The sequence below is a fragment of the Micropterus dolomieu genome, linkage group LG12, assembly GCF_021292245.1.
Source record: "Micropterus dolomieu isolate WLL.071019.BEF.003 ecotype Adirondacks linkage group LG12, ASM2129224v1, whole genome shotgun sequence".
Lineage (NCBI taxonomy): Eukaryota > Metazoa > Chordata > Actinopteri > Centrarchiformes > Centrarchidae > Micropterus > Micropterus dolomieu.
Window position 1 is genome coordinate 19761733 of NC_060161.1, and position 26732 is coordinate 19788464.

The 26732-nt window shown below is 42.4% G+C and overlaps 2 protein-coding genes across 3 annotated transcripts in view; both read left to right on the forward strand.

The window, feature by feature from the left end:
• Positions 1-40: 40 nt before the first annotated feature.
• Positions 41-9177, forward strand: shbg (sex hormone-binding globulin). The gene is made up of 8 exons (XM_046064413.1): positions 41-1756; positions 2649-2746; positions 3241-3430; positions 3662-3823; positions 6628-6784; positions 7054-7190; positions 8232-8436; positions 8722-9177. Exons 1-8 carry the CDS (start codon positions 1658-1660, stop codon positions 8853-8855), a joined length of 1182 nt encoding a protein of 393 aa, XP_045920369.1. The 5' UTR covers positions 41-1657; the 3' UTR covers positions 8856-9177.
• A 1827-nt stretch (positions 9178-11004) lies between these two features.
• neurl4 (neuralized E3 ubiquitin protein ligase 4) overlaps positions 11005-26732 on the forward strand; it is a 20702-nt gene continuing 4974 nt past the window's right edge. Inside the window, exons 1-26 of one of the 2 annotated variants that reach the window (XM_046063742.1) lie at positions 11005-11201; positions 15529-16033; positions 16134-16199; positions 16291-16763; positions 17378-17489; positions 17588-17676; positions 17781-17853; positions 18169-18442; positions 18559-18740; positions 18929-19014; positions 19538-19700; positions 19810-20020; positions 20146-20222; positions 20331-20409; positions 20753-20922; positions 21057-21245; positions 21458-21603; positions 21795-22013; positions 22497-22595; positions 22709-22861; positions 22967-23134; positions 23651-23809; positions 24063-24242; positions 25279-25372; positions 25456-25563; positions 25658-25802. In XM_046063742.1, the coding sequence (XP_045919698.1) occupies positions 11037-11201; positions 15529-16033; positions 16134-16199; positions 16291-16763; positions 17378-17489; positions 17588-17676; positions 17781-17853; positions 18169-18442; positions 18559-18740; positions 18929-19014; positions 19538-19700; positions 19810-20020; positions 20146-20222; positions 20331-20409; positions 20753-20922; positions 21057-21245; positions 21458-21603; positions 21795-22013; positions 22497-22595; positions 22709-22861; positions 22967-23134; positions 23651-23809; positions 24063-24242; positions 25279-25372; positions 25456-25563; positions 25658-25802 (4385 nt within the window). In that variant the 5' untranslated portion in view covers positions 11005-11036. The remainder of the gene's footprint in view (positions 11202-15528; positions 16034-16133; positions 16200-16290; positions 16764-17377; positions 17490-17587; positions 17677-17780; positions 17854-18168; positions 18443-18558; positions 18741-18928; positions 19015-19537; positions 19701-19809; positions 20021-20145; positions 20223-20330; positions 20410-20752; positions 20923-21056; positions 21246-21457; positions 21604-21794; positions 22014-22496; positions 22596-22708; positions 22862-22966; positions 23135-23650; positions 23810-24062; positions 24243-25278; positions 25373-25455; positions 25564-25657; positions 25803-26732) is intronic. The other variant, XM_046063743.1, reaches the window with a different exon arrangement.

The window sequence follows — 26732 nt, forward strand, 5'->3', positions numbered from 1 at the left end:
CGGGTGCCTGGTCTCACATTGTTTGATCCTCCCTGTGAATTCTCCAGCAAAATGTACATTTAAGATCTAGTCATTTGGTAAAAGCGCAATAAATTGTGAATTTTGCACTTTCTGCACATGGTTTATTGTTTGGTACTTCCCTCACCGTTCTTTCAGTGTCAATTTAATGTCTTCTGTGTTTCCACAGTGCACAGTCATGTTTCTCTAAATTTATAAAAATACACTGTGTTCTGTAATTTGTTCCTCACATGTAAACAGACAGGCAGCAGGATTTCTTATCATCCTTGAATGATCACACTCCCACTAGTGACACTTAGTGGTTTAAACAGAAACGGTCGGCTGGGTGACTCGCTCATCTTTGCAGTCCCAGAACATGATGTCAGAGATGAATTTCTTTTGACAAAATTGACTGTGAATGAAAGTATTTCAGAAATTGAGTATATTTCTCAAAACATCCATCATGAAATGTCAAGGGTGAAAAAAAAAATGCATTCAAGGCCTCTGGGATGGTTCTGTTTTAAAGTCACAGTGCTCTTTTGCCAATAATACATTCAGTTTTTCAGCAGTGAAATAGTTTACCTCAGTGGATCTTTTTCACAGCAGACACGTTGACTTGTCTCGGAGGATAAGCACAGGTGTTACTAATAACATTAACAACATCTCTGTTCAGGTGTCCCAGTAAGCTATTACAATGCGCCAGCATGCACAATATCAGGACACTGAAACTTGCTCAGCTAAATGGAATGCAGCCTCCATTATTGTTATTGTTTACACATGTGATTTTCTTAAGGTGACATCGAGATGTCTGCTGTGAAAATCTGCACATACTCAGTGACAGTTTATAAGCTTGCATCAGATGTTGCACACGTGAGCAGGAGAAATGTTGTGTTTTCTTGTGATTTGACATTTCAGATTAACTTCAAATACTCAATTGAATTAATGGGCTGTTGCTGATTGTACTTTTCTGTGTGTGTGTGTTGCACTTTTCCCAGTATTTCCCTTTTTATCACAGCCTTCCTGGAAGGAGACTGTATCACGGGAATGCAGCCAACGGAAGAGAAAAAAAGAGTTTTGTGGCTTGAAGCACAGATCCCCTCTAAACACACACACACACACACACATACAATTAGAGTTAGAGTTAGAGCCAGCAGTGGTGAATCAAGGTTCCTGTGCAATGGGTAAACACACATCAGTGGTCTGGCTAAGGTCACTCACCCTGCCTGCAGTTGTTCACTCTACATTAGCCACCACAAAGGCAGGAGACTGACAGATTGAGGGAAATGCACACTTTATTAAAACATTTTGTTTGCTGAATTAAGAATAATTCATATAACAGCCTGTGTGACATGTTTTCTTTCTGCCTTTCACTCTATAGCTCCTGTGTTTGCCCTCTGCCCACTCTATCTTTTACACATCAGTCACAACCACAGAGAGAGCACTTTCTCTTGGGGTACGATGACCTGCAGTGATCATGGCATGTTTGTCCTCTGGACCCCGGGACAGTGTGCCAGGACACACGACCTCTTCACTCACATGTTGCAGAGTCTCTGCTCCTCGTCCCACCACTGACACCTTAGGGTAGCTTGGAGTCTGCGGACCACCCAAGGGCTCGGGAGACTGCACACTGGGAGGCCTGGGTGGGTGAATGCTCTGAAGGATGGCCGTGTTTTGGAAAACAATGGCAGGTGGACTGCTGCTGGCTTTGAGCCTCACGCTGCTGTTGGGAGCCGAGGGGCAAGGGAACGGACGGGGTAAGGTATGTTCACATGCAATGCCACGATTATAATGCCTGGAATGAATACTGGTATCTGTGTGCGTTGTGTTAAAATGCTCTCATCAGTCTTAATTTAAAAACAGTGGAAAGTCCAATATCACAATGGTGTTTAAGTGATCCATGTGTATTTTGTAGCTTTAATTAAGTCCCTAAATCTAGGTAGAAGCACAAACTGTTCCTGCGATGTGTTTTTGCTTGCTTTAAAATTACTTAATCACCTAGTCCTTAACTATTTGGGAATATCTGTCTCAGAACATCTTGGACAATTTTAAAAAGACTGTAATGATGCATTACTTCATTTTTTTCTAGCAAAACATCCTCTGTGTTCTATGTTTTATAGTTTTTTGAAAGATGGAGGATAGACAAAGTGCAGTATGTAAGCCAAAGATTAACCAGTAAAACATGAATCAACTCATCCTGCATTCACTTCAGATGTCAGTCTTAGATGGGTATCCCAGCATGCCCAAATAATAATTTGTTTAGACTTAGAACTTTGCTCAGTTTGTGGGCGGACAAATAAGCAGAATAACCACAACACTGCCAATGATTTCCCTCCATTTCATGGGTGGTCATTGACTATATATATATCAGTATATTCTGTAATTTTATTCCTTCAGGCTCTCTTGTCAATGGCTCCACATTGATTTTGCACTTCATTACTACTTCAGAAGTTGAGTGACCGCACTTCTCTTGTTAAACAGTAATTAAGTGTTTTAATTAAATCAATAATTGAATAAAATCCATTACTCTGTTTAATATGGTTTTAACCACTAACCAAATCAAAAAATCTGACAAAAAGAAAATTCAAAAGCAGGGTTTAATGAATGTGAGCTGTGTGGAATAAGTGTTACCTTATGAACATTGTGTCTTCCAGAAAGAAGTATCAGGCAGGGCTACCGTCTACCTCGGCCAGGACAGAGACATCTGGAGCCCACTGGTCCACACAACAGTCAACCTCAGTGAGATCAGCAGGTATATCAGGAGGAGCAAATCACTGTACCGTGAAGGCTTCACATGAACTACTCACTGAAAAGTTGTGGTCAAAGAGGCAAAAAAAAAGGCCTTTTGCATATTTGACATTGAAACAGGACCTGGGAGCTAGTTCAAAGTTTGCAGAAAACTTTCAGTGCAAGCAGTGTGAGGAGAATATGTGGAAGCAAGTACAGGAGCAAGTTAAGAATTCTGGGCCTGCTGGAGGATTGTTGATCCTGGCTCTCTTCTTTTTAATAACATAAAAATTATATAACCCTTCATTATATTGCCTTTCTCCAGCTGTAGGCCCGTAGAACTATCACTGAATTTTACCCCTGCACTGGTCTGAGTAAATTGAAAGCAAAAATATTGTTGGTCAGCAATAAGATTTCAAAAGCCTAGAAAAAGTAATCAAAAATAGGGAGTCTAATCGTCTATGGACCAGCATTCCCTTGAGTTTAAGACTATTCTGCTATGTTTTTCTGTTTCTGCAGTATTAAGTCATCTTTTCAGTTGCGGACATTTGACCCAGAAGGCGTCATTTTCTATGGAGACACCAAAAACGGGGACGACTGGTTTGTTTTGTCCCTGAAAGATGGCATCCCTCTGATGCAGATGAGCAAAGAAGATACTCTTGTTAGTGTGGCAGGCGGCCTTAAGCTCAATGATGGAAAATGGCACACAGTGAGTTTCAAGTGTAGTAAAAAATTTCTTTTTATCAAAAATTTCTTTTTGAAATAACATCTCAGAAATAAGTTATTTTGCACTGGAAACAAGTAATTATATTTATTTGAAGATTCAAAATTGCATTAAAATGGACATTATAATAACAATCATCATACAGTATACTGGACAAGTGTTGCAAAGCAGGAACTTTTAGTCTGAATTCTTCTTGTTGCTCCTGGTGCCACCAAGCTTGAGGTGAGCAACCAAGAGAAGTTTGTGATTCTAGAGGTGGACGGCTCGAATAGGCTGGTGCTGGGCATGCAGTCCAAACAGACAGAGGAGGTCCTTTCAGGTGAACTCCGACTGGCCCTCGGCGGGGTCCTGATGGACAAGGAAAAGCTATTTGTTCAGGTATAGTGTGTTAATCCACTCTGGGATACTTAACATTTTTCTTTTATCTGTCTTGTTCAATAGATCCCATTAATTATTTTGGAATGATTTGATCAACTTTGCATCGACCTGATACATCCGCAGCACACACCTCTGCTTTGTATGATGATAACCTGCAGGGACAGAGAGAGAGAGCATTATTAAAAGTGGTACAGGTAGTGTTGTAGTCAAGACTAAGACCAGAGTTTATGGAGACTGAGACAAAACCAAGACTTTTAGGGGCTGAGACCAAGTTTAGATCAAGACCGGGGGAGGGCAAGACCGAATCAAGACCAAGATCAGTTCCCCGCATTACATGACACACAATAAAATGTGAAATGAGATCATGGGTAGGGGAGAGCGGGGTAAGTCGTCTCGTGTGTAAGTTGTCACACTGCTCATAACTCCAACACTAGAGGCTCTATGTCAAAAATCAAATAGCCATTTTGTGTGACTTCTTTTTCTATGTTCAACTTCCTGTTCACATGTGGTCAAGGTCACTCTAATCTGAAGTGAGCACAATCTTATTATTTTTTTGCTCCAAAAGTAAAACATTTGCACTTCACATTTTATGTATTCCAACCTTTTTAGGTATGAATGTTCAAATTGATAACTTTGCACAAAGTTGAGGAGACAATAACGTGTCTTTTGATACTTCAGCTGAAGTGCTATGTTAAGCTAACCTTGAGAGATTTAGCCAACATTAGCACACATTTTTGGAGCAAGTTGTTTCAATGACTTTGGGGCAAGTCGTCACATGTGATTAGCTGCCCCAGTACAAATAAATTCATAGAAAATGCTCAAAAAACTATGTGAAATTGTGTAATTACCTCTGACACAAGTATTAAATGATACTGTAAATAGAATATTACACACTGTAGTTTACAGCAGCAGCCATATGCCTTGACAAGACTGAATTCATGAGTATATACAGTCTTATACCGTAGGCATGTAGTATGTTAGTAGATACAAACACACACACACTACATGATCCAGTTATTAATTTAGTTAGGCAACAAGGGTAATAGACAAATAAGATTGTAATTAATTTGTAATTGCAAGGAGGAATGTGTTTTTGAAGGAAGGAAGAAAATTATCAACTGAAGACAGAGAATGGCAGTACACCGCCTGACATAATGTTAAAGACAGTCAGGCAGATGAAGTTGAAGAACAAATCAATCAGAAGTACAGCTAAGAATTTTGACGTAAGCCGCCGACATCTCTTTTGGCCTCATCTATGTGGAGCCCTTTTCATACAATATTCGAAAGAAGACGTTGTTTAAGTGTGTGAAATGCAACAAATGGGCCCGCGATGTTTGCACCTCAGGCCAGGCAATTTATGTGTACCAGAACTGTGACACTAAAGACATGTCTGATTAGTCAGATACATATGTAGGTCGTACAAAAATGCACATTGTTGCATTAGTGTGTTTAAACACCACATCTGTTTAGTTAAGTTATACATTTAAGCAAGTTATCTGCAGCATTACATTCAATTACCATAGATCTATTTGCACTCCAGAGAACGTTTGATTTTAAAGTTCAATGAAAGAGGCTGTCACACTTAATGTGTGCTCTGCCAACATTTTTGTTTTGAATTAAATTATTTCTTTTCCAAATTCTCTAGGCTTGATTATTGATTGATTTTACTTTTAGTTCTGGTTACAATTTGAAATTGAAATCAATATTCACAATTAAGTGTTCTAACTGTTTGATAATCCAGTGTGACAACTTACCCTATACAGTGTGACAACTTACCTGCCAATGGGGCAAATTGTCACAAGTGCACACTCTCTATTCAACAGTCTACAGCTCCATAATGAGATAAGATATGAGGATGTAATGAATACAAAACTTCTGCCCAAGACTTCATTCTTTCATTTGGTATGACAGTGTACCATTGTGATATACGGTGCTCAGTAAATATTAGATGGTGTGAAAAGTGTGACAACATACCCCATTCTCCCCTACTTCTCAAATTGATGTGAAAGATCGACATTCCCATTAAAACACCCAAATACAAACACTAAGAGCTAAAATCAGCGTAAGCGTCTTTATCCAACACTCCTTTTCCATGCTTACCATTCCGGGTATGGGTGACAGTCGTTAACGGTAACAACATATTTTTAATTAGGGTTATTTGTTGCATTTGAAGAAATACTTTTTATATCCAATCAAAGTTGGGATGTTAACAAATAAATCACACAATGTAAAAGCAATTTATTGATATTCCCAAAGTTATGGTCTTGGCTGGAGTACAAATGCGGTCGAGTCCAGACGAGACCAAGACCATCAAAAAGTGATCTTGAGTACTAAAACATTAGGTACAGGTTGTACAAAAACAGCCAGAGAGAATGATGTTTCTTTTGATGAAATGTTACAACCTTACCCCCCTTTCTCAAAACAATACAAATATCCCCACTCAAAGTCAGCTTACAAGATTCAAGGTTTATTTTATTGTCATTTTACAACACAGGCTTGCACAATGAAGTTTAATCCCCTTCACCACATATACAGACACATAGTACATACTGTATATACAAATGTTTAATTTAAACAGAACAGAATTAAGTACAATAAAATAAAACATACACAATTACTTGTATACCTATACATGTCACAGCGCATTGTAGCTGCAGCTGTGTTTTGTACCAGCAGCCTGTGACAGGACTGTGAGAATGTGCACTGAAAAATGACCATGAACAATCTTGAACATTTCTGAACCAATCACTCTCCCTGCTCCCCCGATCATTCCCCTAAATGCATAGTTGCGTTCTTTGCCATAGTTCGAGCCACAGATGGACGGCTGTGTGCGGGAAGGTAACTGGCTAAACCTCAGCCTCCCCTGGGAGACAGAGGCGGAGGAGCTGTGGCCCTGCTATCAAAACGTGCAACCTGGCAGCTATTTCCCTGGCACCGGATTTGCCATTTTCAACACCTCAGGTGGGAACATTGTGCTCCATTATACAAGACATGGGCAAGTGCTAACACTCCTTCAGTAATAACAAGCCTTCCACCAGGCCTGGAAAATGCATTCTTTTATGGCATGACATCTTGGGTAGCAATATTGCATCTGTTTATTTATAATTAGCTGCAATCAGATTTAACATAATGAATAAATGTACATGCCTTTTTCTGGATGGTTAACAAGTCCCTCCAATACAAATTAATTATTATTTTCATGTTGTGAGTTATTCTTTGTTCCTCTGCAGTTTTCCCAATTGAGTCAGATGATGGGGTCATGGCTGAACTGCTGGGAGATTTCAGTAAGATGGATGGGACCATTTTGAGCATCAAGGCTCCTGGGCAAGACCTCATGTTCGCTTTAGTGGCCAATAATAACAAAGAGGTGTGCACACAAATCAGATACGAGTCACACTGAATTTGCTAATAATTCCTAGCGTCTATTTAAAACTGCTCGTGGTGCTGTGAGGGTGGCTTCGTAGCTTACGTGAACATTTCGCTTCATCATATACTGAACAAAATTATAAACTGAACTCAAAGATCTAAGACTTTCTATATGTACACAAAAAGCATATTTCTCTCAAATACTGTTCAGAAATCTGTCAAAATCTGTGAGTGAGCACTTCTCCTTTGTCGAGATAATCCATCCACTAGGTGTGGCATTTCAAGATGCTGATCAGACAGCATGGGTATTGCACAGGTGTGCCTTAGGCTGGCCACAATAAAAGGCCATTTCTAAAATGTGCAGTTCCATCACACAGCACAATGCCACAGATGTCGCAAGTTTGGAGGGAAATGCTGACTGCAGTAATGTCCACTAGAGCTGTTGCCCATGAATTGAATGTTCATTTCTCTACCATAAGCCGTCTCCAAAGGCGTTTCAGACAATTTGGCAGTACAAATACTCACATTCGATGGCGTCTGGCACTTGAGAGAGGTGTTCTCTTCACGGCTGAATCCCGGTTTTCACTGTACAGGGCAGATGGCAGACAGCATGTATGGCGTTGTGTGTGTGTGAGTGGTTTGCTGATGCTCCTGGACCCCCCAATACAGTGAAACTGCACATTTTGAGTGGCTTTTTATTGTGGCCAGCCTAAGGCACACCTGTGCAATACCCAGGCTGTCTGATCAGCATCTTGATATGCCACACCTGTGAGGTGGATGGATTATATCGGCAAAGGAGAAGTGCTCACTAACACAGATTTTGACAGATTTGTGAACAATATTTGAGAGAAATAGGCCTTTTGTGCACACAGAGAAAATCTTAGATCTTTGAGTTCAGCTCATGATGAATGGGGGCAAAAACAAAAGTGTTGCGCTTTGTTCAGTGTACATACACACAAACACACATGTGAACACACAGATTGGACACCACTATGCATTCATCCACATAGTTCTTTCTCCTGTCTCTCTTTTGAATTTGCAGGAGGTGACGCTCACCTTTGGTAAAGATACAGTCAGCATGAAAGACAATTTCAAGCGACTGGTTATAACCTTTAAGACAGATTTACTGCAAGTGCTCCAAGATGAAGATGAATCAAACACCACTACGTTATCTATGAGGTCTGAGAGCCACCCTGATTATCTGACCACATGGAGAGAGGGTCGTCTTGCCGTTGGAGGTCTCCTAGGTGAGATTAAACTGTGATGATGTGCAGTCTTGAATCATTTCTGAACTGCTACAGTCTTCAAATCAATCTTAGATTACTGTTCAAAAAAGAGGAATTTGATTTGCAGACAGGGCTTATAGAATAAATATGCAATAAAAAAAATAATAACAACATAAATAACATTGAAAGCACAAGTTGCAATAAAATATATGTCCTTACAGAAAATCCATTGAGGCCAGACAAGGAGCTTCACGGAGTGTAATGCAAGGTCACTTGTGTTTGACTGTGTCTCGTTTTACTTTTCAGGCGAGGGTGAGGACAATGTAGGCTCCCAGTTCTTGACAGGCTGTCTGGAGAAAATTCGGGTCCAAGGGAGGGATTTGGACCTCGATTTAGCTGTCAAACACATGTCGATCTCTTCTCACAGCTGCGCTGCATAGACCATGAAAGTATGCATGTACAATATGTGGACTAGATGCTGGCAGGGGATGCCCTCTGGGTTCACTACAATGATTGCAAAGTGCAGGCACAGTAGCCAGAGCACAACAATACCCTAATAACCACTAAACCCTCTTATTAGGCTACTAATAGTCTGTAATTGAATGTGGTATTTGTACCAATTCTTCTAAAACATTAATATGTTGTGCAAAAAATATCTATCCCATTAGCCCGATTTTAACAGAATATTCTGATTAATGTGAGTGGTTTTGTGACTTTGGTGTATCTAACAGTATGTTTCTAATAAATTATGATTCTCCTTAATGATGGCTATCTATGAACGTGAATTTTACTGCTGATTTGAGGCAAAATAAAGGCTAATAGTGCTTTAAGGAGATTAAACTAAACTAAACTATTGGATTTGATTAAAAACACTAAAGTTTTATGGCTGATTAGCAGAGAAAAAGGGGGTTAAGAAGTCATTTTTACCTCAAACCCAATGCTCGTTACTTATTGAGAAGAAATTTAGCTAGTATTCAATATCGTAACAACAACAAATTAATTTATTAGCTCTAATTTAACTTTTGTCTTTTCATGAACAGACTGTTGAGTAGGAGCAGTTTTCCTGTTTTTAAAACACCACATTTGTGTTTAGAAATAAATTCTTATAAACTGAGACTTGATGAAAACACCCATGGACTGTTGTTTACCTTCTGGATAGAAATGATAAGGGAGGATGTGGAGTACCGTGGCTATCAGAGTTCGTTACGTTGTTTTTCCTGAACTGATTTTAAGGGTATGTACGACATTACATTAGGTAGGCTTTATTGTAAAATAATCCCTCAATTTGCAGCACTCTGGGCCGGGTCAGACTTAAACAGAGCAAACAGCATAAACAGCTCTGTTTAAGTCTGACCCAGGCTTAGCTCAATTATTGATGTTATAATTGTGAGTGTAATTTTGATTTAATAGAACTGCTATTTTGCTAAATAGGGCCTGTATATATTTTATGTAGGCCTATCACTTTACTGGAGTAGATGCAGACATTAAAATCACCTTACCTACTGAATGTCCAGTTCATAGAAATAAGAATGAGACTGAGAGATGAGATTTAACACATGAAGTTTGCTCCATCTAGTGGACTTTTAAAGACAAAATTAGAGTCATACCATCCACTGTGTATGATTCACACAAACAATAAAACAACACTAGATTCATGTAATCTAATTATCATCTAATTAATAAAAATTGTCAATGATTTTAATGCTCCTTTTTCTTTAATTAAATATTTATTAAGCAAAATGCACGTGTGTAAAAGTAATGTGTTAAATAATCACAGAAAGAAAAGGAAGGGAGACATTTGAATATTCATTAAATTACTCAAAATCACAATCATTACAGTTTTTCACATCAGTAAGATTTTGAGGAATGTTTTTAGATATATTCTTGCGGATTAAAATGCAGGCTATTACACATAGCCTACATTTTAACGTGTGTACGTGTGAAATGTATTTAATAAAGTTGTTGATGATGATGATGATGAAACAGGCTTAATATAATCTCTTTATTGTCCAAAATTCAAGTAGAAGCATTTAAAGCATTTTAAATAGGCCTAAAACATTCAAACTAACCAATCCTACAACATAAAACACATAAAGAAAATATATTTTATCTATGAAATCAACCGTACTAGGGGTGACGGCCCTCAATTAATATAAATAAGTAAAGACGGGGGGGTGTTAAGGCCTTTTGTCCTTCACACACTGGAAATATTTTGGCAGATATGCAGTTCAGTCTTCTTCTTGGTCATTTGCGGTATTTATATATGAATAAAATGTCCACCGAAGTCAAAATGTTTTGCCTTCAGCGGACACCACATTCATCATTTAGACTAAAGCCAAAAAATAAAAACAAAAAATCGTACATTTCAGACAGAAACAGGGCTAAAATTAAATATGAAGGCTTCGATTTCTATGAAGCTTAAATATAAACGTTGTATTTAGTGTTTAAATGTCATATTTAAAACAACACCATTGTTTGCAAACAAGTGTAAAGCTTAAAATGAATGTTTTAGCCATTGTATTACAGAGCTGGGTGCGGCGCTGTGAGTGTGAAATCTACCGTCTAACATAACGTTACTGTCGCAAACCCCGAGTGTCGTGAACACTGGCCGCCCACTGAAGATGGCGGCGGAGCTGCATCCGCGGAGCGGAAAGCTGATCGGCCTGTCCAACTCGAACCGAACCGCCCGGCGCAACCAGCCAGTCCAGGAGTTCAACCACGGCCTGGTGCTTAGTAAGGAGCCGCTGAGGGACCGGGATGTCTTCACCGTCCGTATTGATAAGAAGGTAAACAACAACAGGCCTGCCGCTGAGCGGGGATGAGAGCAGCGGGAGCCGCGCTGGTGGGACGGGCCGGTGTCTCGGTCCGCAGTGAGGGGCTTCACCGATCCGGGGCGGTTCACACGGCTTGACAGCGACCACGGCTGTCGCGGATTGTTCAGGGGCGATTTGCAGACACTGTCAGATATTTGTCACAGGCGGGCAGGCGGACCTGATTAACACATCGATAGGTGTGATCACTGAGCTATCGATAACCTGTCCGTGTTGCCTCGGTTCCGCCAGCTAGCTATGCTAATGAGCCGCTAGCAGGAGCAGGCGGTGCGATCTCAGGCTAGCCCGGGCTAGCTTTTCTAAAAGCTGCTACTGGGGGCTCTGTGTGTTGATAAGGACTTGTTTATTGTTCTACAGCAGTGAGTTAAGTGAGCTGGTGAACGTGTCTCTGTTTAGTTTTGTGTTGAAGAAGTCGATGACAGCCGTAGCTGCCAGTCCGTCCCTGAGGCTAATAATATACTGCAGTGCTCATACTACCAGGCTGGGCTACTATCCTACTGACTCACAGGCTGTCTGTGAACCTAAACAAACACAGTTAGCCGCTGCTGTCGTCTACCCGTGTCATTAATAACATCCAGAGTTCCGTGTTAAAGGACTCGGCTTGACCTCTTGGTGAGTCTTGATCCATATTCAGGCATGAGGAGGTTGACCACTAAAAGCCAAAACTCTGGTGCAAACATACACTCTTTCAGCCTCATTGCTGGGACATTTGCTTTTAATTTAACTTTATTTGGACCACTTTTTATCCCAAAGAATAGGGGATCAAGTGGAGTATACATTTCTTACTCTACTGTTTTTAGGTCCATATTGTCCTTTGATGAATCCAGATCCAGTTATGATAGTGTCCTTGTTGTTTCCACAGAGGGTGATCAATTTCTCCCATTTTCTGGGAAGGCCTCCCTCTCATTCCTTTACTACATACATCCATTGTTTAAGATACAGGTTGCCCTCTCTCAAAACTACTTCTTCTGTTAAAGGTCTCATAACCTAAAATGTCCCTTAAGGTTTAAGCATATATTCCTGGTAGCCTTTCATAGATCGTCAACATAAGTGCCTGTCTATGTGCTATGTGCTCAATGTGACTCAGGTCTCTGTCACATCACACAAGCCTGTGCACAGTGTTTACTTTTTGGCTTTTACAAGCATATGGGAGCTTTGTCTGTTGTAGTGGCCTCTGCAGTCATGCAACCATACTGGGTTTGTCAACAACATGGCAGCCCTTGAGCCTGAACAGGCGCCAACTGCCCGACCCCCCGACCCCCCGAATGACAGTGTGTCCAGTCAAGACACACAGTCATATAGTTCTTCAGGAAATCTACCACGATGAGGCGAAGCTGCACGTGTGCCAGTAAAGCTAGACATGCGGTTTAATAGCACCTACTGTACGTATATGATTGTCCACCATTTATGGCGCTCTCCGCCTGATAAGAGCTCTCATAAACAGCCTCATGCGCTGTCGTGACATGCACTGCCTGTCTGACAATCAATACTTTTCCATCACAGAGTGCCGGATTGGCATGACTGCCCATACTGTCTACTGCCATCCACTAGCTACAGTGGATTTTGATAAACGAGAAACTTACGCGATGTATTTGACAGTTTGTCCAGGTTGCAACACTGTCAGTGGTTTTGGGTTTGTATTTAAAGCTGTGGTCCACGAAGGGATCTAGAGGGTTGATCCAACTTTGAGAGAAAGAACATGCCTCTCGCATATTGTGCTGCTTTTTAAAAACTTATATGATAGTAATCTGAATATCTCTGGGATTTGCGCCGGTTATCATATAAAACTGGCTATTTGATGCTGTCTCTGGGGTTCTGACGAGTCGGGACAAACACTTTTCACTATTTTGTGGACTAAGCTATTCATCGCTATTAATTGAGAAATTATTGGCCGATGGATCGAGCCTGAAAAAAATAGTTTGTTGCAGCACTTTAGCCAATACTAGCCTCAAAACCCAACATCAATGTCATGTTCTGTTTTGTTGGCGATACTATGCCCTAACTAAGACTTAATATAATAATAAATATCCACGTTAGTTAAAATTGGTGTGGACTTTATAAAAAAGCCATGCATTTCTAATATAAAGGAGTTTAGTGTGGTACTTTCTATGTCAAAATCATGTCAGTATTTTGAATTATTTTATTTATATATATATAAATATATATAATTAAAACCTGGTTGTTACAAATGTTAATATTCACCTTTCCCTTATACAGAGTTCATCTGTTATGTTTTGTGTGTGTGTGTGTGTGTGTGTGTACGGTCTGTATAGTCTCAGCAGTGCCCTGCTTTTGATGCAATTAATTTTTTTATTCTTTTCGAAAGCTGCCCAGTGCTCCTGCCTGGCGTGTATGGCTGTATCCTGTAGTTATTGGTCGTTTGAACAGCGAGAGAGACTGAGAGGTAGACACCCACAGGCTGCTGTTACATAAGTGAATGAGCAAGGGAAGGAGATGTCTGTCTCCTCCACACAGCGACCCGGTCAGGCTTACTTCTAAATCTGTTAACCCAGATACCCGGGGCTAGCACACTGCCTTGCATAGCACCTGCCACACGGCTGAAGAGCACACCACGGGAACAGGTGAAGGAGGGAAACGGGACAGTATTTTAAAAAATTATATTCATCTTGGATCTCCTCGGTGTGGAGGTGAGCTGCAGAAAAACATCTCGAGAGCTGGTGGGGCTTCAATGTTACGCTCAAGGTCACTTCATCTGGGTGGATTTCTGCCAACTTAAACCAGAGTCCTGTGGAGTACCAGGGGAAACGGGGAGTGGTTGAATATTGATCTTAATGTTGCAGAACACTTTTGAGTCGCTTCTCTTTTCTTGAGAAACAAGCTGCATGGCTTTTTGTTGGATGTCGTGACGTGGGTTCATGCCACCGTGTCGGCAAGCATCCGGTGGGCTAAAGTGTCTCTAAGCAGGACTCTTATTCTCCACCAGCTGCGCTGACTGCTTTATAGCTGACGCTGCACTGTGTCATCTACATCATGGAGGCAAATCGCTATGAAAAAATAGAACTCACCCCTGGAGATCAATAAAGTATCACATCATTGTGAGCTGATGGTGAGTTTTGTGTTTCCTGGAAGAAGTGGATTTCTCAGGCTGCGTGTTATGCGATATGATCGAAATTTCATACATAAACACAAGGGGTTTAGCAGTGAAACTGTTTTATCATGGAGGTGAAGCTTGCTTGCTTAAATATTGTTTGCTGCTTTGTGTGCGCAGGTTTAATCATCTCAGCTGGACCACATAAGCATCTGCGTTTTCAGACCTCTTGTCATTGTTTCAGTCACTGTACAGTGGAAAGAAGATTTGGCCATCATCTGGCTATTGAAACAGCTGAGGAATCATGATTCCTTCCACTTTTAGCTGAGGAACACAAGGATCTCCCCACATTTTCTGGGTATCATATCCCAAAAAAAATGGAGAATAAAAAAATAATAAAATAAAAAAAAAAAATGGAGAGTATCTGCACACACTGGATGAAAGCTTCCAAACTTCCCAAAACACTTGCAATAGCAGCCCAAGGGTTGCATATGTGTTGTTGGATCAGTTGACAATGGCGAGATGTAATACTTTTTTTTTCTGTTCTCCTGAACCTGTTCTAAATATAGTGAGCACTCTACTACCTTTCTGCATTAATATGTTTTTATCATCTCATCTTGGGAGGTGGATGCTGGTGCTGCAGTAGTCTATGATGCTGCTACGTGCCCATTGGGTGGTTCTTTAAGGAGAGTACCGGTAATGAGAAATGAATTTGTTTGACCCTGGGTTAATTTTTTGCACACTGTATTGTAAGTTAGTAATGGTGTTTCTGCCAGACATTTTGCTATGACATACTGCGTGTTCACACTGTCCTTCTTTATTTTCAAAGGAGTGCTCCCTGAGCTGCTTTCTTCACTGACAGAACGACTAAAAATAACCTGAAGGATCAGACAACAAGGCACACTTTGTTTTCTATAGTTTACTACCTGCAGTTTTTAGCACATTGCTTCACTCTTTCAACAGCAACTCCCACACCAGTCTTTTTGCGATCAGAGGAGCAGCTGCTGACAACTGGTTTGTTACTACGTTTTCTTTCTTTCTGGTGTCTCTAAATTTCACATCATCTCTACGAAATTCATTTCCTATCACAAAAAATGCAACGCTTCGAGTCTTTTGGCAAATGCAGACATAACATCAGCCTCTGGTAAAGTGTAAAGGCAGTGATGTCATTATTTGTGTGCAAATAGTTGATAATGTGAATATTAATTAAATCTTCCCCCTCTTTCTCGTCAGGTGAACTCGTGGAGCGGTTCCATCGAGATTGGCGTGACGGCGCTGGACCCCGCCGGGCTGGACTTCCCCAGCAGCGCCACAGGCCTTAAGGGCGGTTCCTGGATCGTGTCGGGCTGCTCGGTGCTACGCGACGGCCGCTCGGTCCTGGAGGAGTACGGCCGCGACCTCGACCAGCTAGCCGAGGGCGACCGGGTGGGCATCCAGCGCAGCTCCCGCGGGGATCTCCACCTCTGGGTTAACGGGCAGGACTGCGGTGCGGCCGCGAGCGGCTTGCCGCCCAAACTCTGGGCAGTGGTGGACCTGTACGGAAAGTGCACTCAAGTGACTGTGGTGAGCTGTGAGCCACCCTCAGCAGAGAAAGAGACAATAGAGCAGGAGGACGAGGAGGACGAGGATGAGGAGGACGAGGAGGAAGAGATGGTGGTGTGCGGGGGTCAAGGGGATGTAGGGATCACGGCACTGATGAATGTGGCAGCAATGAATGGAATGATGAATGGAGATGAAGGTAAGGGGCCTTTTTATCAATGTGGTTCTCTTTTTCTAACCTATACTCTGAGATTTGTTGTTCTCACCTGCTGTTTCCCGCTCACTCTCCTCCCTGTCAGTGCCTGAGCTTAGCTGCAGTCACAGCAGACCAGACAAGTTCCCCAACAACCTGGAGCCTGACACAGGTAAGAAAATCCTCCTCAGACCAGGTCATGGACTTTGTCCAACATGACCAGCATTTACACCCTCCTCTTCCTCCTCTATGTCTCTCTCCAGTTCTAACAGAGCACCAGCTCTTTGATGTGTTCAACAACGCAATAGTATCTTTTTATCGCGCTGAGGATGAGGGTGGAGGGGGAGATGGTGGCGGTGGAGGAGGAGCAGGAGGCGGCGGCAATGCAGGAACTGACTCCTCTGCCAGAAATGACAGAGGGAGCAGCAGCGGCAGCAGTGGAGGAGGCGCGGTCAACAGCGACAGTGGGGTGGCGACAACAGGAGGAGGAGGAGGAGGAGGAGCTGGAGAAAGTGGAAATACTAATAACAGCCCGGCTGGTAACGGAGGGGTCGGGCCAGGGGTTGTGACAGGCGGGATGACCACCAACGACGCACTGCTGTTCCACGAGAAATGTGGCACACTGATCAAACTGAGCAACAACAACAAAACGGCGGAGCGGAGGAGACCACTGGACGAGTTCAACAACGGCGTGGTGATGACAAACCGGCCGCTCCGACACAACGAGATGTTTGAGGTGTTTACAGTCACACAACTCCGTGCTGGGATGTTTGTTGACCGCTAACCAGTGATCACTCACTTATATACTCTACTGTCATGGTTTTTAATTTGATTAAGCCCAGCAGAGGCGGATGATACTGAATTAATAAATATCCCAGTGTATCTGACCAGTAACCTTGATGATAATAATAATATAATTTGACTCATCGCTCAAAGTAGACCTGCAAATAAGGATTCTTTATCAATGTAAACCTGTTTTTCGATTAATAATTGAGAGTAAAAAAGGCCCAACACAGTTTTCCAAAGCCTAAGGTGACAATAGATACAAGATATTTCATTTCTAGAGATAAAAAACTAAAGAAATGTTGCTTGTTAAATGACTGAAATGTTTAATTGATTATCAAAACTGTTAATTTGTTTCCAGTCCATCCACTGACTGATTTATAGCTGTTTAAGCACTACTAGAAGATTGCAAAGAATAAATACTTGAGGATGGCCACACAGACAAAGCGTCATAAATGTTACTGTATTTCATGCCTGGAGGTCTGGTGATATTCATCACTTTGTGCTTGAGGCAGAACGGAGAAGATCTCTGCATTTAGTTTAAATGTGTTTCTGTTATACTTTCAGATCCGCATTGATAAGCTGGTGGACAAGTGGTCAGGCTCAATAGAGATCGGCGTGACCACACACAATCCCAACAACCTGGACTATCCTGCAACCATGACCAATCTGCGCTCAGGTAACACACACACACACACACACACAGGAAACTGTATCAAACAAAACAGGAGTTGTTCAGTGTGAAATGAATGACATTATTCTGGCTGCTTATTTTAGGTACAATCATGATGAGTGGCTGTGGGATACTGACCAATGGGAAAGGAACCCGCAGGGAATACTGTGAATTCAGCCTTGATGAACTTCAGGTTTGTGACGAGATACACACACACACACATTACACTTCGTTTGCCACCTATAGTGTAAGTATGTCTGTTGTTTATAATCTCCATCTCCTCTCATCCATGTTCAGGAGGGAGATCACATAGGGTTGATGCGCAAAGCAAGTGGAGCGCTCCATTTCTACATCAATGGCATAGACCAAGGTGAGACACGTCGGGACACATCATGATGGTAGAAGGACGCCCACTGCTGGGGGAGGGCGGGCTGATAATGATGGTTAAGGACCCATCAGAACAGATCAGGCCAAGGGCAACATGAACATATCTGTTTGCTTTTACATTATTATCAACACATTTTTTTTTCTATATTTTTGTTATCTGGGATCCCAAGATGCTTTAGATAAAAAAACATCTGCTGTTGAGTTATTGCAAAATTGCCAGAATTAATGAGAATAACTGAAAATAACCAAATAACCTTGAGTGTTGTCTCCACTCCTAACCACTCAGTGTCTTACCCAGGTGTTGCGGCAGCCCAGACCCCCGGTGTGGTCTATGGTGTGGTTGATCTCTACGGCATGGCCGTCAAAGTCACCATAGTCCACAACCACAACCACAGTGACCGCCTCAGACGCAACAACGCCATCATGAGGGCTTTATCGCCCGACGTCGGCCGGCCCAGGCCCTCTCTTTCCCTCACGCCAGACTCGGAGGGGCCCGACCGACTTCTGTTCCACTCCAACTGTGGCCAGAAGGCCGCCATTATCAGTGAGGGCAGGACGGCGCTGCGCCCACAGTGAGTGTGAAAAAATATTAAAGCTTGCAATGGAGGACGTGTAGAAATCCTCTACATGCAGCACTTAAAACATGAAACAGTTGTATACTTGTAAGCTAACAACGCTGCTTACACAGTGCGACTGATGACTTCAACCATGGCGTGGTCCTGAGCAGCCGGCCGCTGCGCTCCAACGAGGTGTTCCAGGTTCGGATTGACAAGATGGTGGACAAGTGGGCGGGTTCCATCGAAATCGGTGTCACAACGCACAACCCTGCATACCTGCAGCTGCCCTCCACCATGACCAACCTGCGCTCAGGTAAAATACGATAAATCCGATTTTGTTAAAGTGCGTATTCTTTTGACTCTCAGTCTGACATACTGGAATGGATGAAAAGTATATAAAAGTAAATAAAAGTTGTTTTAGTGCTATGTTCTTTCAATGTGGAAGAGTTTATGAGATGCCTTTCAAACAGAACAGCAAAAAAAAACAGGATTGTTTTCCAGGGACGTGGATGATGACGGGGAACGGCGTGATGCACAACGGAACGACAATACTGGATGAGTACGGACACAACCTGGACCGGCTCAAGGTGAGTGATATTTGTGCTTCATTACTTAGCTTTAATAAGCTCAGCCTTTTTTATCCTCCTCCCACAACACTTCTGACCTTTTCCTGCGCAGTCATTTCTTATTATCTCCGCCAGACGTAAGTCTGGAGGGGATCATGCGTTTGGTCTGTTATATTGACTGAGCCTATTGTCTTTTCAGAAGTAATCGCCATTTTACAATCTGTGTTATGACAAAGCAAATGGTATTTCTGGCAGTCAGCTAGGCTTGGAGGGGAGAGCGGGGTAGTGATGGGATTTTAATTTTTGTCTATTTAATGTTCTAATTAATAAAGAAAGTTTCGATTCTGTTTATTGTTTCCTGATTAAGTTGGGCTAAGTTTATACAATACCATTACACTATTCTAGTCATCTTTAAGAAAACTGAGACTATATTATTCAAAAGTATACTGTAAGAAAACTTTTCCCCACCCACAGGCCCCGAGACACACCTTACTGCACCCTACTCAGTGTGCTCTTTTAATTAACCCCTTTTCCCCCCTTGCAGGCAGGTGACACAGTAGGCGTAGTGCGGAAAGAAGATGGTAGCCTCCACTTCTTTGTAAACGGTGTGGCTCAGGGTCCAGCAGCCTGGAACGTCCCTCCCAGTGTCTACGCCGTGGTCGACCTCTACGGCCAGGCTGCTCAGGCCACCATCATGGACGACATGGGTGAGAGAGGGAGGAGGAGAAGAGTTAGGATGCTAAAATAACTGAGATTCTTCTTCAGAAAATGTGAACTTCTATCTATTCCCCCTCCTCTGCCTCTCCCTTTTGTTAGTGGACCTCCCCCCTCTCCCAGAGGACAGCTCAGAGGGCCCCACGGCCATGTCCCCCGGGAGCCCCTGCTCAGTAGGAGGGGCCAGCACCACCAACGACCTGCGTTTCCACCACCTACACGGCACCAACGCCGTCATCACCAATGGGGGGCGCACCGCCCTGCGGCAGAACTGTCGCAGCGAGTTCAACGACGCTATTGTCATTTCCAACAGGTGAGGAAAACTTTTAGCTCTTTGTTTCCATCTAGGGATCATAAGAAATAATTAGACATCAGTAGTCACCAGATACACACGAGTACTGGAGGAGCTGACTCAGGATTTAAACTTCCTCCTTGTAGGTGCCTTCGAGATGGGGAGCTGTTTGAAATTGTTATTCAGAAGATGGTGGACCGCTGGTCGGGATCAATAGAAGCAGGTGAGGTGTTTCTATTTAAGTCAGTATGTGCTGTGTGTAACATTAAACTCTGCAACATCACTTTAGACATGTAAATGTATTTCACATGTGATTTCTCTGTGTGTCCAGGAGTGACGGCCATCAGGCCAGACGAGCTTGAGTTTCCCAACACTATGACTGACATCGACTATGACACTTGGATGCTCAGGTAGAACGTTATGAGAAACGACTCAAACGCTGTATTACCATATTATGTATATTTTTGGCTTTTATTAGGTTGTTACAACGTGCATCTAGCTGTTATAATGATGTACTCTGTCTTAATAATTAATTTAATTCTCAGCCTTTTTAAACCCGGAAGCCCTAAAATGAAGAAACTCCACTCCCGTTACCGATATAAACTTAAATTTTTTTTTAGGTTATTTTCCCATAACTGCTGGAAGAAGTATAGAGCAACATGAAAAAGGAGAATTTATTACAAAATGTAATAATTTGTGGATGCACAGAGTTCAAGTAATCAGGTCAATTCAGTCTTACTAATTTTCCCACAGTGGAACGGCCATCATGCAGGATGGCAACACGATGCGCAACAACTACGGTTGTGACCTGGACTCCCTGACCACGGCCTCACGAATTGGCATGATGCGCTCAGCTACTGGTGACCTCCACTATTACATCAACGGCATGGACCAAGGTGTCGCCTGCTCCGGTCTGCCACCAGGTAACGAATAGTCAATAGAGGTCAGGAATCAGGATCAGATATTGCTGGAAAACCATTGGCTTGAGGTTTGGAGTGAACGTTTGGAGTGAAATTGCTGACCCGATACCTCATCCATGTCTCTCTCTCTCTCTCAGAGGTGTATGCTGTGATCGACCTGTATGGTCAGTGTGTTCAGGTGTCCATCACCAGTTCCTCAGGCCCGCTGGACAACAGCCTCTGTACCAGCAATATCACAGAGAAGAGCTTCCCCATCCACTCACCAGGTACACGTCAGGGTCAGGGTGCTCAGGTCTGGAAAGCCTTGAAAAACCTGAAAAATATAGGCAAGTCAAGAAGTTTGGGAATTGTATGAAAAGTTTGTAAAAGGATGAAGTGAAATCATTTTTATTATTATAATAATATATTAAATATTTATTATTCCATGAATTCTGAAACACTTTGTGTTCGTTTTTATTTGGTAAAATAAATAACACAAATCTCACATATCATTTGGCCTCAAAGCCTCATCTCCATATTTCTTCTTTTGTATGTGTAGTAGCAGGCGTGGCCCATCGGCTCCACAGCAAACACGGCAAGAACGTGGTGCTGCTCGGTGATGGCTGCCAGGCCGTCAGAGTTGGTGGCTATGCTCATGGCATTGTGTTCAGTGGGAAGGAACTCAAAGCAGACGAGCTGTTTGAGGTAAGCGAGGGCTTGATTTATTTGTATTTACCAGGAAATGCTGAAAAAGGACCTAAAGCAATATTCAAGTTAACATCTTAAATAACAGTACTTGCGTATACTGGAAAAAACACTGCATGGTTTCTGTTTCCCCACAGTAGCTGGCACTTGTTTCTTCTCTTTCCTGATTTCTCTGTCTCTGTCCTCTGCAGGTGAGGATTGATGAGGTGGATGAGCAGTGGTGCGGTTCGCTGCATATCGGTCTGACCACACTGGCACCCCCGGAGCTGCCGTCCTGCCCGCTGTCAGGTCTCTCCCCCTCCCTCCCGCAGCTTCGCACCAAGGTCACCTGGCTGCTCTGCGGCTCTGAGGTCCGTCGCAACGGTGTGCTGCAGCGCCAGAACTACTGCTGTTCACTGGACCGGCTGACGGTAAGCTGCCCCCTCTTTAAACCCTCAGTGATCTCATCTGCTGTCTCCGATTCATTGACTTTCCCTCTGGCCGCTTCAAAGCCCTGACCCACAGTTCAGGCCAAACAATGCATTAATATTTAATATTTCAAAAGAGAAATCTTGTAGTTTAGCAACACAAAACCATTATTTAATATTGATCTTAAGGTAAAAAATGCAGATGACACGCATACCTTAACACTCTGTACCTGAATAGTGAGTATATTGTGACTGTGTTGTGTACTTTAATCCATCAGTCTTCAAGTTCATTGATTTAAGTCTTGATTATTTTCGACACATCGATGATCTAAAGAAGATATGATGATATGGATAAAGCATAAAGCAGAACAGATTATTCATTTTGTCAGTACGTTGTGCGTTTCTTGAAGAAAACAAATCTGTGCTGCCAGCTGAAAAGATGTTCCCGTTTTAAAGTGATTGATTTTCACCGAATATGATCCTCAGGTCGGGAACCGTGTGGGTGTGAAGAGGTGCAGCGACGACACCATGCACATCTTCATCGATGGAGAAGACATGGGACCTGCAGCGACTGCAGTAGCCAAGGTATACACACACACACACACACACACACACACACACACACACACACACACACACACACACACCTTCAGTACACAGCTACCTGGCATTCAGCACCTCTCTCTGGCTCCTTGCAGAATGTGTACGCAGTTTTGGACCTGTATGGACGGATAACGGCAGTGTCCATCGTGAGCGCTTCGTTGATGGAGGACATGGAAAGCGTCAAGGCGCCCTCGCTCTCCTCAGACAGCTGCAGCGAAGGAGAGGAGGACAGCACCCCAGTCAGAGAGGTAGGAGCCTAAAGGGAGGCGGCGGTTCAAACAGTTTGTCTGTTAACACACAGTGTTTTCTGAGAGATGACTCCGACTCTTCACGTCACCTCTTGTTGCCTCCAGGTGGAGACGGAGCCGTGTGCGCTGGTGCCCACCGTCATGGCGTTCCTGGAAAACCACGGCAAAAACATCCAGCTGTCCAATCAGAACCTGACAGCGGCCAGAGTATCCAGCTACAACCAGGGTCTGCTGGTCACTGCGCAGCCGCTGGCTCGCCAGCAGCTGTTCCAGGTAACTTTACGGTACTGACTCTCTATAGGGAGGGCAGGTGGCTATTTTTTCAAGTTCATTTCCTTCATTTTAATAACTGAGTTTGAAATAAAAGGCAGGCAGTGTTGACATAGTGCTCCATGTTGAATGAAAACAGTAAAAAAAATACCTGTTTTCCAGATTTACTGTATTAAGATATTTCTCAGTTAAATAGTTTAATACAGTACTTAAATATGTAAATGTAGAATTACTTTCCTAAATATCAGCATGGGAATTTCCTTTTTTTCCCTTATGTTCTCTGTTTTATTACACTATGACCAGTTAAAGATACTGGCATTTGTTGAAAATTGTGATTTTAGTCAATTTTATGTCCATAATAAAGGAATACAAAAATATATCTTTATATTTATAAGAAAAACTCTCCCTTTTATTTTCTTGCCACAAGTTTATTTACAAGTAAAATTTGTACTGAATATAACGACAAGGTATTTTAGCTGTGACTTTTCAGCCTGTCAACTGCCACTCTTCGGTCACCAGTTTCAGATCGACCGTCTGAACCCGTCATGGACGTCGTCGCTGTCGTTAGGGGTCATAGGTCACTCCCCCGACCGTCTCAACTTCCCCTCCACAGCGTGTTGTCTGAAACGCTCCGCCTGGCTGCTGCAGAGAGACTCTGTCTTCCACAACTCTCTAAAGGTAACACACACACACACACACGACATCGTTCTGTCATGTTTGCTGATTTTTGTTTTACGTGAGTGTGTCTCATTGACTGATTGATCTTTTCTTGTTTGTCTCTCATTTGCTGGTGTCTCTTCCTACTCTCCTTTCTTCTATTTTCATTTACCATCATCATCCTTCCGATCCCTGCCATCTTTGCTCGTTTTTTTCTTTCTCTCCTGTTCAAACAAATTTTTTTTTCTTTCTGCTAATCACCCTTTTTCCTCAGACTTGTGAGAACTATGGTCCTAATCTGGACACTTGTCCGGAGGGGACGGTGTTGGGTCTGCTGGTGGACGCCAACAGTTGTCTCCACCTCTACGTCAATGGCATGGACCAGGGTGTGGCAGCGCAGGACATTCCTTCGCCCTGCTACCCCTTCATCGACCTCTACGGCCAGTGTGAACAGGTCAGCGCTGCAGACGCCGACATACTTCAGTTTGTCCTGTTCCCTTCTGGTATCACACTCGGACAAAGTGGGGAGACCACATGAGTTGTGACATAAAATTTTATTTCAAGTCCAGAGGGTCATAACAGAGTTCTTAAATAAGAGAATAATCCCAATTTGGTTGAATTTACCCGTCATTTAGACACAACAGCTGTGAACTACCGTGTCTCTGTCACAGTGTTAGAAATTTGTAAGAATATTATTATATAGTGGGGCGATACACAGTAATATTAAATGATCACTCAACCCTAGTATCATGTTTATCAAATCCTAAGTACAAAACAGTGTGACTCCTTTAATAAAGTTATCGCTTCACCATCACCCCAAAACCTCCACACGCTCTTGATAAGCTGTTTTTTGATCAGCTTCAAAAAGAAACGTCTATATGTCATCAGACTCATCAAAGTTGATTAACAGTATGATCCCAGTTTAAGAACAACAGAAGAGTTGTTCTTTTTTAGATTAATCGATCCATTAATACGTCTATAACATGTCAGGAAAAAAAAAGAAATAGCGCAGCGTAATTTTCTACAATCCCAAGTAACTTCTTCAAATCTGTTGTTCTATTTGATCAAAAATATTAAATCTAAAATGAATGAAAAAAGAGAAAAGCTACAACTCCTGACGTTTTGAGACGCTGTAACCAACTTGTGTTTGATGTTTTTGCTTGATTAATTACTTAAAGGATCTTTTGACGGAAATGCAATTTAATATCCGTAACTATGTTTTCAGTGGTGTATAAAAGACCTTACATAATAAACCATTACGCTTTTATTACCTTAGAATGAGACATTTCTATCTACAGACACCGCGGGTCCTCTTACATGCAGTGACTGATGGTGACGTGGTGTCAGAATAATCGGAACCACTAGATGCCACTAAAACTTACACACTAAAAAAAATAATTCTGGTGCTGGGCTAATCAATTAATAATTTCAGCACTACATCACTATGAACCTAATCTTAAGATATGCTAATGAATGTCTCATCATGCCAGGTTACTATAGTTACAAACAACGTGCCAGCTGTGGATGGAGAGAGCGGTGAGGCCCGTTGTCAGGGTGACATGGAGAAGGCGGACATGGTTGACGGTAGGCAGCCAGCGTTTACTGTTTATCTTTTCCTTTTTTCCTTTCAGTCTTTTAAACTCTTGTTGTCGTGTTTTTACATGCAGGAATCAAAGAGAGTGTGTGCTGGACACCGCCTCCCGAGGTCAACCCCAACAAGACCTGCGAGTACCAGGCGCTGTGCTCGCGCTTCAAGGATCTGCTCACGTTACCAGGTGAGTGTTTTTCTAGCCTCTCTGCCACGATCTCCGTCTCGGGTCTGACATCACATAACTATCACCATCTTCTCCTCCACTGTCCGTAAAAAAGATGGATATTTTAACGAAGACGCGAAGTACAACCTGTGCTACTGTGAGTCCTGCCACAAGCTCCGGGGTGACGAGGCGTACTACAAAAGAGGAGAGCCGCCGCGGGACTACGCCCTACCCTTCGGATGGTGCCGTTTCGCCCTCAGGTGAGAGGACGACCTCCCAGTCAGATACATGATGGAGCTGGACGGGTTTGAGAGGCACAGTAACAGTATTACCAACAGCTGTAGATGTGTACTTCACAGTACCAGGGAGAATGTTTATAAAATGACTGGATACCACTTTAATCTCACCATGATCCATATGAAGCAATGACCGGAGAAAGCTAGTACAGAAAAACGTAGCAGGTTTTGTGTCACTTGCCAATGAGGAAACTAATAAGCTAGTGCATGTGTTTATTCTTACAATGAGAAATTAAAATGACATCAATGGGACAATTAAATTCACCTTGTCTGCTGCCTTACCGTCTGTGTATCTATTCATCTGTAACGTCTGTGCAGCGTTCTCATTGCTACATGTGTGTCTACAGGTGCTGGTCATATAATTAGAATATCATCAAAAAGTTGATTTATTTCAGTAATTTCATTCAAAAAGTGAAACTTGTAAAACGTATACATTCATTCCACATAGACTGATATATTTCAAGTATTCATTCCTTTTTTTTTTTTTTTTTTTTTTTTAATGATTATAACTGACAACTAATGAAAACCCCAAAATCAGGATCTCAGAAAATTAGAATATTGTGAAAAGGTTCAATATTGAAGACACCTGGTGCTGCACTCTAATCAGCTAATTAACTCAAAACACCTGCAAAGGCCTTTAAATGGTCTCTCAGTCTAGTTCTGTAGGCTACACAATCATGGGGACGACTGCTGAATTGACAGCTGTCCAAAAGACGACCATTGACACCTTGCACAAGGAGGACAAGACACAAAAGGTCATTGCTAAAGAGGCTGGCTGTTCACAGAGCTCTGTGTCCAAGCACATTAATAGAGAGGCGAAGGGACGGAAAAGATGTGGTAGAAAAAAAAGTGTACAAGCAATAGGGATAACCGCACCCTGGAGAGGATTGTGAA